Source organism: Bubalus kerabau, chromosome 2, assembly GCF_029407905.1.
Source record: "Bubalus kerabau isolate K-KA32 ecotype Philippines breed swamp buffalo chromosome 2, PCC_UOA_SB_1v2, whole genome shotgun sequence".
Classification (NCBI taxonomy): domain Eukaryota; kingdom Metazoa; phylum Chordata; class Mammalia; order Artiodactyla; family Bovidae; genus Bubalus; species Bubalus kerabau.
In genome coordinates this window covers 55,736,222-55,748,700 of record NC_073625.1, presented here as the reverse complement: position 1 = coordinate 55,748,700, position 12,479 = coordinate 55,736,222, and the positions used below count along the sequence as shown (strand labels likewise).

Genomic DNA, 12,479 nt, shown 5'->3' with positions numbered 1-12,479 from the left:
AAATGCATTTGGCCCTTTGCCATGGAAATTTGTACATGTGACAAAATTATGAACAAAAGCAGTTTTTTTTTTTTTAAATCACATTGATTAAACCCCTTGACTGCATAGCCACAGTCTTTATTTCTGTAACTGTAATTATGTGAACTGGCAACCTTTCCATTTTACTTATGCAGTTTCAAATCATGGCAGCCCAGTAATGGTGTCTTCCTCAAGACTGACAATGACTGCCTGTGCTTCTCTGTGATCCAACGTTCACTCTAATCCACTAAAACTGAACTTGTGCATCAAATTATTAACACATCAAACTCATCTCTATTTTCTGATGATGATTTATAACAACATTTACAGGTGCAAAGCTTATTTGAAGTTTATAGGTGTTTTTGTTTTTTTAATTCAGAGCAGGATGAAGCATCCTAGTGAGACAATAGCATATCTATGTATCTACCTGTCTGTCCATCCATTCATCTATCTTCCAAAACTGGAGGTAGGAGATAGTGTTGCTGCTGCTGCTGCTGCTGCGTCGCTTCAGTCGTGTCTGACTCTGTGCGACCCCATAGACGGCAGCCAACCAGGCTTCCCCTCCCTGGGATTCTCCAGGCAAGAACACTGGAGTGGGTTGCCATTTCCTTCTCCAATGCATGAAAGTGAAAAGTGAAAGTGAAGTCGCTCAGTCGTGTCCGACTCTAGTGACCCCATGAACTGCAGCCTACCAGGCTCCCCCGTCCATGGGATTTTCTAGGCAAAAGTACTGGAGTACTAAAGAAATGAAAATCACAAAAGGTATACATATAAGAGTCAAACGAATTAAGAGTGCTGACAAGGATTTTTCTGCTTAGTCAGTGTAAATCTGAAGGTTAATTTATATCTGTTATGTTAAAGATGGTTCTTTTTAAGCAGGATTGATTTCATGATATTGATATGTATAGACAATGATGCAATGGAAAATTGAATACAATGTAAGGGTTTTGAGAGCATGCAGAGATTTAACCAGTGGGCTTTGGGGTGTTCCTGGCTGGAGGACAGGACTGGGACACTGTATCTAAAATAGAGCTGAAATGGTCAGCAAGACCAGGGAAAGCTTGACAGAGAGGTCATTGACATGGTGACTAGGGGTGGCCATTTACAATATCATGAATATGGCAGTATCTGTGATTCATCATGGAGTTTAAAAGGACTCACAGCATCCCAGACCTATTCCTGCAGATGGAGCGGGGAGTAGGGAGCCAGCAAAGCATGCTATCTTGAAATGCAGGTGCCTAGAAGCTAATACAACTTGGAAAATCAAAGTGATTGGTACTGGGTGGAGAAAAGGAACTAAGTAGACATAAATGTGCAAACTGGAGGTAACAGCAAGAGATGTAGGGGAGACTGGTCTCTCAGGCAGCACAAACGCGCTGGGGGAAGGAAGGAAACACGGAGGCTGATAAGAGCAGATTTGATCACATCTGCAGAACAGCAGCCAGAATGAAGGCAGAGTGCTTCGTAAGGGGGAATCTGAGTTAACTAACACTTCAGTTCAGTTCAGTTCAGTCGCTCTGTCCAGTCCAACTCTTTGCGACCCCATGGACTGCAGCACACCAGACCTCCCTGTCCATCACCAACTCCCAGAGTTTATGAAAACTCATGTCTATCGAGTCCATGATGCCATCCAACCATCTCATCCTCTGTCACCCTCTTCTACTCCTGCCCTCAATCTTTCCCAGCATCAAGGTCTTTCCAAATGAGTCAGTTCTTCACATAAGGTGGCCAAAATATTGAAGTTTCAGCTTCAGCATCAGTCCTTCCGATGAATATTCAGGACTGATCTCCTTTAGGATGGACTGGTTGGATCTCCTTGCTGTCCAAGGGACTTTCAAGAGCCTTTTCCAACACCACAGTTCAAAAGCATCAATTCTTCAGTACTCAGCTTTCTTTATAGTCCAACTCTGACATCCATACACGACTACTGGAAAGACCGGCAGAGTTATGTCTCTGCTTTGTAATGCTCTATCTGGGTTTCTCATGGCTTTTCAGCTAGACCCCTACCTATTGTTGATCGGCTGGTCATTGCTGTTGAGGTGCTCGACAGTTGTGGTGAAGTGATGCTCAGCCTTGCTTCTCCCAGTGTTTGTAACAGTACTTTCTATTAAATATTTATACAGATATTACCACTGATAAGGACAAGCTTGGGCTTCCCTGGGGGCTCAGTGGTAAAGAATCTGCCTGCCAGTGCAGGAGATGAGGGTTCAATCCCTGGGTCAGGAAGATCCTCTGGAGGAGGGAATGGCAACCCACTCTAGTATTCTTGCCTGGAGAATGCCATAGACAGAGGAGCCTGAATGGCTGTAGTCCATGGGGTTGCAAAGAGTTGGACACGACTGAGCCATGGAACACATACATGAGGACAAGCCTGGCGCTCAAGGGAAGGTCAGAGAAAAGGGTTTACGTAGCCTTGTGTGTCTGCCTATCTGTCTGCCCAGTTCTTAATGAAGAAGAATTATTGATAGGAGAAAGGGGTGTGGTACATATTATGGCCTTCAGTATAACTCAGATATACACTTATTCATCATAATTCATATTTTTCCTGTGGGATCCTATTAAGATTTTTTTGATGTGGAGCATTTTTAAAGTCTTTATTGAATTTGTTATAATACTGCTTCTGTTTTATGTTTTGGTATTTTGGCCTCTATGAATGTGGGATCTTAGTTCCCTGGCCAGGGATCAAACTAACACCCCCTGCCTTGGAAGGTGAGGTCTTAACCACTAGACCGCCGGGGAAGTTCCCCTGGATCTGATTCTTGAGGTGTCATTTCCCTCTCTGGCTATCTAAATGGCATCCCCCCAATAACAGAGGGTCTTATGTGGGCCTCAGCAGAGACTATATTATTTGGGTCTGTTTAGCCGAACAAGACAATGTCCCATGTTATGCAATCTCCATCTGTGCTTCTGGATACAGCTAGGTAACACAAAACACAGAGAGCCCTGCTGGATTAGGGACCAAGGGACGTGGGTACACTTACTCCTAAAACAATTACTGTGTGGTCACAACCTGCCAGACACTGTACTAAGTGCTGACAGAGTAGTGAGTAAATAAAACAAGATCTGATCTCAACGGTTAAGAAACGTGACATGATTTAGACACGTCGAGAGGGAGGCAGACTGAACAGACTATTGAGGGATTTCAGAAGAGGAATGACACACTCTCCTTGGGGAAATCAACAAAGGTGTCTCAAAGGAGGTCACTGGATCTTGAGGGATGAAAAGATGTTTGACAATGTTAAAAAAAAAAAAGTGGAAGTATTAGTCTCTTGGTCATATCTGATTCTTTGTGACCTCATGGACTATAGCCCACCAGGCTACTCTGTTCTGGAATTTTCCTGGCAAGAATACTGGAGTGGGTTACTATTTCCTCCTCCAGGGGATCTTTCCACCCAGGGATCAACTCGTGTCTCCTGCAGTCCCTGTATTGGCAGGTGGATCCTTTACCACTGAGCCACCTGGGAAGCATCATCTTTATCTCTATGGCATGTCTGGTGAAATTCAATAATCTACAGGCGCAGTACAATACATATGAAATGCACTGAGAAAGATATTCCAGAAAAGAAGCTGAAAGTGATGGATAAGACACCTGGTGACCTCATTAACTTGCCTGCCTCTCCTGGCCACATCAGATTGGTCACTGTGAGTCACAAATGTCTCAGGTAGCTGTCCTCTCTTTCTCACTCATTTCATTGTTCCTTCCTGTCTATCACTTCAGGCTTTTAAAGGGTCCTTTGTCTCCTGTGAGATCTCTGCTGCTACTGCTGCTAAGTCACTTCAGTCCTGTCCGACTCTGTGTGACCCCATAGATGGCAGCCCACCAGGCTCCCCCATCCCTGGGATTCTCCAGGCAAGAACACTGGAGTGGGTTGCCATTTCCTTCTCCAATGCATGAAAGTGAAAAGTGAAAGTGAAGTCGCTCAGTCGTGTCTGACTCTTAGCGACCCCATGGACTGCAGCCTACCAGTCTCCTCCGTCCATAGGATTTTCCAGGCAAGAGTATTGGAGTGGGGTTCCATTGTGAGATCTCTACCTATATGCTACAGTAAGTTACCTTTCAGCATCCTGATGTCGTGCTGGGTGCTAAATAGTTTCAGTCGTGTCCAACTCTCTGTGATCCTATGGACTGTAGCCAGCCAAGCTCCTCTGTCCATGGGATTTTTCAGGCAAGAATACTGGAGTGGGTTGCCACTCCCTCCTCCAAGGCGTCTTCCTGACTCAGGGATCAAGCCTGAGTCTCTTGTGTCTCCTGTGTCTCTTGAATTGGCAGGGTCTTTACTGCTAGCGCCACCTGGGAAGCCCCTGTCCTTTCATTCCTAAAGCTTATTATATTTCCCAGGATTGCCATGCTGCCTCTGGGCAATTCCAATAATTAATTTGGTGTTTCTACAATGCCTATATCCTCCTTCCATAAGGAGGTTAATTCTCCTCTTTCTTCCAAACTGAACTCAGATGGGTTAGGCTACCTTCTAATGTACTCCCATGACATTTAATGACCACATTTCTTAAAACATCATCACACTGTAGAACAATCATCTACTTCCTTTTCTGTTTCCTACATTAGGATTCTTAGGAAAAGGGCCACTTTTCAAACCTCTGAATCCCTCTTTGCCTATTAGAAATATATTGAATGTTTTCATAAATTCATTGTAATATTTTTATCTTAGAGACCACTTAATAGGACAAGGAGAAGGCAATGGCACCCCACTCCAGTACCCTTGCCTGGAAAATCCCATGGACCGAGGAGCCTGGTAGGCTGCAGTCCATGGGGTCGCTAAGAGTCAGACACGACTGAGCGACTTCACTTTCACTTTTCACTTTCATGCATTGGAGAAGGAAATGGCAACCCACTCCAGTGTTCTTGCCTGGAGAATCCCAGGGACGGGGGAGCCTGGTGGGCTGCCGTCTATGGGGTCGCACAGAGTCGGACGCGACTGAAGCGACTTAGCAGCAGCAATAAGGACAACTTCCCTCTCAGCCATTTGTCAGCTGTTACTGGGAGAAGTTTTATCTCTGTTTCTCTTTGTACACATGTCCTTATCTGTCAAATGATAATAGGATCAGATGCATGCACATTGTTGAAAGAATTAACTCTTAAATGATTTATGACTATGAATAGCATCTTATGAAATGCTCAACAAAAGCTGGTTGAATCCAAATAAAATCTATCCATCCTTTGAGGACCAATTCAATTCTCCATTTACAATAAAGCCTGTATAAAGATCCAGAGGCAGAATTGATTGTTCCCTTCTTTTTCCTTTCTCAGCTTTTGTTTATAGCTCAGTTGCAGCAATTATCAGAGCTTTCCTAATATTAGAGTAATATATGCATATATGTGAGCCTCCCAGGGAGTACTAGTGGTAAAGAACCAGCTTGCCAATGTAGGAGAGGTGGATTTGATCCCTGGATTGAAAAGATCCCCTGGAGGAGGGTGAGGTAACTCACTCCAGCATTCTTGCTTGGAGAATCCCATGGACAGGCTATAATCCACTGCATCAACTCAAACAACTTAGCTTGCAGGCACAACACATATATATACACATAAGCAGACAAAGGTCCGTATGGTCATAGCAGTGGTTTTTCCAGTAGTCATGTACAGAAGTGGGATTTGGACCATGAAGAAGGCTGAGCACTGGAAGAATTGATGCTTTTGAATTATGGTACTGGAGAAGACTCTTGAGAGTTCCCTGGACTGCAAGGAGATCCAACCAGTCCATCCTAAAGGAAATCAGTCCTGAATATTCATTGGAAGCACTGATGCTGAAGCTGAAGCTCCAATACTTTGGCCACCTAATTCGAAGAGCCGACTCATTGGAAAAGACCCTGATGTTGGGAAAGATAGAAGGCAGGAGGAAAAGAGGGCAGCAGAGGATGAGATGGTTAGACACCATCACTGATTCAGTGGATATGAATTTGAGCAAACTCAAATGGTGGATGATAGGAGATGGTGGAGGACAGGGGAGCCTGGCATGCTGCAGTCCATGGGGTCACAAAAAGTTGGACATGACTTAGTGACTAAACGACAACAACATGCATATATCTGCTTCCTCTCCCCTGGTGACAAGCTGGAGTGGGCAGGGATGAGATATTTTCTTACTCCCTTCAACTCCCTAAATGAGTGTCTCACAAATAGGAGGTGCTCAGATGCATGAGCTGAATATAAGAGAGACGACAGTGAAATATATCCTCTGTGTCATGGTTTATTGTCTCTGATCTAATGGCTTTTGATTTTGTGGAATATTCTTCATGACTACTTAATTTAGACATAATTTATTTACAACATTATGTTAGTTTCAGGTGTGCAAACTAATGATTCAATAGACACATATATTGCAAACTGATCGCCATAGTAAGTCTACTTAACATCCATCACAAAGTTTTACCCTCATGATGTAGAACTTTTAAGACCTACTCTCAGCAATTTTCAATTCATAATTTATTATTTAAATGTCAACTTGAATGGCTGAAACTTCCCCCTGTCTTCCCAATTCTGAGTTATTTAGCTTTTTACCAGTTAGAATTGACCTATTGGCTATGATTCTTTGAGAAGGCTTCCCTTGTGAGTTTAAATGGGATTTGAACTCAAATGTGTGATAGAATCAGTTAATCCAGCCTATAAGCAAATAAGAAAGAGCTCATCCTTTTCCCTCTTCCAAGCTCCCAATCTTCTTCTAGGGTGCCCTAATATGATAGCTAGCTAGTAATTCTGAGTGGAGTCCCTGTTACAATGTAAGAGTTCCCCTTATAATGCCTTACAGCATTATAAGGCAGAATGTAGATTGGCAATTTGGGATTGACATGTACATACTGCTATGTTTGAAACAGATAACCAACAAGGACCCACTGTGTAGCACAGGGAACTCTGTTCAACACTCTGTAATAGACTGAATGGGAAAAGAATTTGAAAAAGAATAGATACATGGATTTGCATAATTGAATCACTATGCTGTATACCTGAAACTAACACCAATATAAAAAATACTTTAAAAATAAGAGCAATTATAGGAGCAAGGTGTTAACTGGCAGACAATTACCTGTTAACTGGCACACTGATGATTCATGAAAATGAATGAACTATTTCTTTTGTATAGTTTGATAGCTGGTTCAGTTTCGATCCAACCCTTCCAATCCGTGACAAAGTCAAGCTTTCATTGATGTGGTGCAGAGGGCAGAAGATATTAAACAAATAATTTCCCACTCTGTTCTCAAGCAGGCAGGCAGGTGTTTTATCTCTAAAAAAAATTGCATGGCCCCCAAAGTGGGTTTAGGAGTTTGTCTTTAAAGAAACTATCTTTAAAAAAAAAAAAGAAAAAGAGGAAGCCAAGAACCAGAAAAGGATTCTGGAAGGCAAAAATAAACCCTAGGGTGATGGGATTTCTACTGTTTGATGGAAGAAGTGGTGTGAATTCCAGTGTAAGTGCCGCTGCGGGATGAAAACTGCTCCTCTTGCAAGAAACAGTGACTGGTGCTAAGTTTCTCTAATTAGGACAGCACCAAGGGCTGGGGTACAGTCCTAACAGCGAAGTCTGTTAGTTTGATAAATGAATTACCAGCAGTATTCTGCTGACTCCTAGACACAGCATTCAAGGTGGCCTCGGCTAGTCAACAGGGGTGGAAAACATATCCTCACACATTTGCTTCATGCCTGAAAAACAAGCAATTTAGGAGAAGACATCTGGACACAGAATTTGAACAGTGCTGAGCCCATCAAAACATGGATTTCATGGCTTGGCGTCTGGCTGCTAAGCAACGTACTTCTTACATTCAAAACAGAGTTGTAAAAGCGGGATCCTGGTGCCAACTCCGGGTATTTCTCATTGAAAAAAAAAACAGCCATGAAAGTTTTTCTTTAGATCCCAGATATCTGATTTCCATGAAACTGAAGATCTCAGATCATTTCTCCTTTAGTTCCCCTTGGTTTCCATACTCTGAAGTATTAAGCAGAGACTGACATTGTATTTTAAAGTACTCCCCAGTGAATGCTATGTGAGAATCTTGCTATATTCTTCTCAGCCCCTTAATTAATTGTGCTTTTTAAATTAGATGCATATAATCATGATAATCTGCTTTACAAATATTTGGTTCTCATCAAGATAGATGTATATACCAGAGAGCCAGCCACCAGCTAAATGAGATTTACTTTACTGCTTCTGCTTGGCAAGGAGGCCAAGGAGGGCCCATGTAAAATATTTTCATGTGTAGACTAGCTTGAAAAATGAATGTCCTTATAGTACTTATTAAAATGAAGACAGATGTTAATTTATTCCTTCCTTATCTAATAAAAGGTACTGTTATATTCCAAAGCTTGGAAAATAGGAATTGTTAACTACTCAAATCAAATCCAGAAAAGGCAACAGGCAAATCATTTAGAATCTGACTAGTTTTACTTTTTTCTTTTTATTCTAAGACGCAATTAGGAAAATTATAGGGCAGGAACTAGGGAGTCATGGGGTCTTCTATTTATGTTTATTTAAAAAATTATGGAATTTGCATTTGTATTAAAAATGAGAGTGCACCATGACAATGTTCAAAGGGAACAGTTTGGAGTAGTATGCCTACAAAAGTATTTTTTCTTCTGTCTTTGGAGAACTTCCTTCCATAAACTCTCTGAAGCCTCCTTCTTGGCAGCCTCTAGTGATGTAGCAAAGCAAGAAATCCAGACACGGAAAGTTGCTTACCGAAAAAAAAAAAAAAAGACCTGGAAACCAAATAAGAAAGGGATAGTTTTACAGGAGAACTTCACTTCATATGGAAGGCTACAAAAGTGAATGTTCTTCCGTTTTAAAGATTAATGTTGTGCAGAAAAATTAAAGGATGGTGTCCAGGAGATCACTCAATGAAGAGAAAGATTTTCCATCTTGCAAAGCACCCTGTACTGTCGGCTTCTCCCTAACTGCTGCCCTCCAGCGTCTTTATTTACATGTGGTTTGCATTTATGTCCACCCCATGAACCACAAGTGTTTCTTCACTCCAAATTTATCAACACTTTTCCTTCATACCAGGAGTGCCTTAGTAAAAATAGGAGAATTAGGTGGTGGAGCTGTGTGATTCTGAAACCTCCTGCAAGCCGTCATTGAATTTCCTGTCCTATTTCTGTTCGTTCCCTTTTGTACCATGAATTTGCATAATATTCCAAAGTTTCTAATCCTTCCTCTATCCTGGATGGATCTCAAGCACTTAAAGAATGTGCTATCAAGGTCCATTCTTACCAGACATCTGAAAGCATGACTCAAAACTGCCAATCAGAGGACAGCTGTGAAAACGGAGGCTCAGAGCTCCCAGCAAAACCAGCACAAAACCAGCTCAGACTCTGTATCCTAATGTCACACTTTTGTGGTGGTCTACATAGGTACTGGGTTACTCCCAGAACCTCTGAGTCTATAAAGATCATTTTTTTCCCCTCCCATTACCTCCGTCCTTAAAAGAGGGAAATCCTGGAAAAACATTCCTTCATGTCTTGACTCTCTGCCCAGATCTTTCCGCTCTGGGACTTCAGAAACATTCATCCAAAACCCAAACATGCAAGTTGGATGTGACCCTTGACAGGCAGCTGTGGACAACCTAGCAGGGCTTGCTGTGCACTGAAGAACCAGGCAAAGGCGTTGCTAAGGAACCTCACAAGACTGGTTTCTATATCCTGCTGGCCCTCCTGCATCTCTTCCATCCAAGGAACCAAGTTTCCACCAAGGTGGATATGTAAGAACTCCATTACAAAGCCAGATGAGAAAATGAATCCTTCCTTTAGAAAGTCTTCCTTTGACTTATGTCCCGAAAGAGGTTCAAGGAAGAAGGTTGGACATTTACAGAGGAAGATGGTGGATAAGAGTGACTACAGTGAATCACCCAACACAGCCCTTTCCATCAGGTTAGCCAAAGTTCTATCTTTGGGTTCATTGGAAAGTAGATGACCTCTGATTCCAAAAACAGACTCAGCTTTCCCATTCTCCCCACGGAACCGTGTACATTTCCCCAAGAATGCTAGCCCAGCCCATTTTATCCTATTCGCACCTCTATGGTACCAGATCTCAGACGGGAGACATCCAACGTGATGGATTGATGTCTAAGCCCGACTTGGTCATTTAAAGTTTGATTTGCTGCGCACTCTATACTCTGAAAACACGAGCACAGTGGGAGGCTGTCACGGGTTTCCTGCAAGGAGCAGATCAGCAAACCCACGGGGCCAGGCGGTTCGTGGGAGAAAGAAGGCTGTCAAGAAGGCTATCCCTTTGACCTACCTCCTTACTGCAGGGCTTGAACCACCCACCCAGGTGGGACCTACCTCCCGAGTGAACAGGATGGCCGCGTCATAGTGCTCCTCGTGATCATCCCCTAGCTGGTTGTGCTGGTGCTGCCACTTGCAGAAGTTCTTGAGCGTGGTGGCCGCGTTCTTGCTCACCTCCAGGCTCTTGTCCTTGTCGCCCAGCACCACCACCTTCACCACGACCAGGCGGATGTGGTTCTCGATGCTGGCGTGGCTGTACAGCTTGTTGGCGATGGAGGCCAGGGTCAGTAGGTAATGCTGGAGGCCCCGGCCGTACATCCGCGCCATGGATGCGTCGGCCACCAGGAGCAGCTCCACCTGGCGGGCCCGGGAGATTGAGCGGCGCCGCCGCCGCCACCACGTCCGTGGTCCCTGACTCCGGTCGGACGAGGGAGCCGACTGGCCCGGGAGCTGCTGCGGGGCCAGAGCCCAGCGTCCGTCCAGGCGGCTGGGCGCCGGGGGGCGCTCGCGGGCGCCTGGCGGGGACGCGTGGGTCTCGCAGCTGGTCCGAGGAGGCAGAGCCTCAAAGCTGAAACCCTCGCGGGTATAGACGTGCAGGATCCGCGCGGACCCGTCCCCGTAGACGCGCGCATCGTCCTCCGCCTCTGCCCAGGGACCGCGCAGCAGCGGCTGCAGGGTGTAGCGCGCGCGCTTGACAGCGAAAAAGCCGTCGAGGCCGCCGCAGAGGTCAAAGACGGCCAGCGAGCGCGGGCTGCCGTCCACTGTGCCCCGATAGAAGCAGTGGCCCCGGTGGCGCCGGGTCGCGTTCGGCCCGCCTCCTGCGGGCACCAAGCCAGCGGCGCCCACCGAATCGTCCCTCTCCAAGTCCAAGAGGAACCGCCGACCTCCCGCGTAGACGAGGTAGCCCACCTTGCCGCCGCCGGAGTAGAGCTGGTCGATGTTCTGCACGAGCCCGCGGCTCCCGCGCTGCGGCGCCAGGGGGTGCGGGTGGCCCGGAGGCTCGGCCGGCTCCTGCGCCTCCTCCCCCCGCCGCCCGCGGGGCTGGGCGGCCGCAGCCACAGCAGCAGCCCGAGGCTGCCCGGCTTTATCCTGGGCAGGTGCCGCGGTGGGGCCGGCGGCCACCGGGGGCAGGCGGAGCGCGCACAGCATCAGGGACGCCCACCCGAGCAGCATAGTGCGCTGCCCGCGGGGAGGGGCTGCGCGCCGGGGGGCACTTGGTGGGTTATTTGTTATTAGCTCTGGAAGTTACCGGGGCGGGAGGTGGGGATACACATACACTTGCTTGCAAGGTTGAGTCTAGTGTCGGAGGGAGGGGGAACCCGGTAGCAGCGCCAGCCTGTCCCGGCCGCGATGCCAGCGTGCGAACTTTTCTTTGTTGCTTTGGAAAATGTTTGGATTCGGGCTCCGGAAAGAAGAGGAAAGAAAGAAAAGGAAAAAAGGGAAAAAAAAAAAAAAAAAAGCCGGTTTGTGGATATTCAGCAAGTACTAGAAAAGGGGGGAAAACCCAAACACGGCTAGGATCGGGGCACCAAGAAAAGTCAGGAAGGTGCCGCGCACCAGGCGGGAGACTGGTGCATGCTTTCCTCCAGGCTCCTTGCTGCTCCCGATCCGCCGGCCGCGGGGTTCCCAGCTCCGGAGCTGGCTTCTTTTCTTATTTGGGGGATCTCCTTGACTCTACTGGAACAGGCCAGAAGGCAAGAAGAAGAGGAAAAAAAGGCAGAAAAATTAAAACAAAAATGCCAGGGGCGGCCTGGGGCAAGCCAGCGAAGCGGCGCGTCTGGGTCCCTTCGGATGCGGTGTCTTCCTGCCCGCCGTCATCCCCAGTCTGCCGCTGCGAGCGCCGAGAGCAGCGCGAGCGCTGTGAAGATGCGAGGAGGTGGAACAATGAATTTATAGCGGCATGCCATCCTGCAATGGCAATTTCAACAATTCGTCACTGCAAGCTGCCTCTTAAAGGGAGAGCTTCCCCCACCACTCCCACCCTTCCTGGTCCGCGCCTAATCAGATGGGGGAGGGCGGGCCTGGGATGGGGTGGGGGGGTTGATCGAGGAAAGGGCGACCGCGGAGGAGGAAGGGACCCGGCGAGGTGGAAGGAGGGAGGAGGGAGAGAGCAAGGGCGAAGGGGGAGAAAAAAGTATTTGAGGAAGCAAAACAGAAGATTTCCTTGGCCTCATTTAAAGCCACAGCGGCTCGGGATTTGTCTGATATTTCACAACCAATGGGGTTGGCTAACCTCGGC

At 46.5% G+C, this 12,479-nt stretch overlaps 1 protein-coding gene across 1 annotated transcript in view; it reads right to left on the bottom strand.

Annotated features, from left to right (window-relative positions):
• Positions 1 to 12,147, bottom strand: part of ADAMTS5 (ADAM metallopeptidase with thrombospondin type 1 motif 5) — a 55,307-nt gene extending 43,160 nt beyond the window's left edge. Inside the window, exon 1 of the mRNA XM_055567749.1 lies at positions 10,298 to 12,147. Within this exon, the coding sequence (XP_055423724.1) occupies positions 10,298 to 11,413 (1,116 nt within the window). The 5' untranslated portion in view covers positions 11,414 to 12,147. The remainder of the gene's footprint in view (positions 1 to 10,297) is intronic.
• Positions 12,148 to 12,479: the final 332 nt, after the last annotated feature.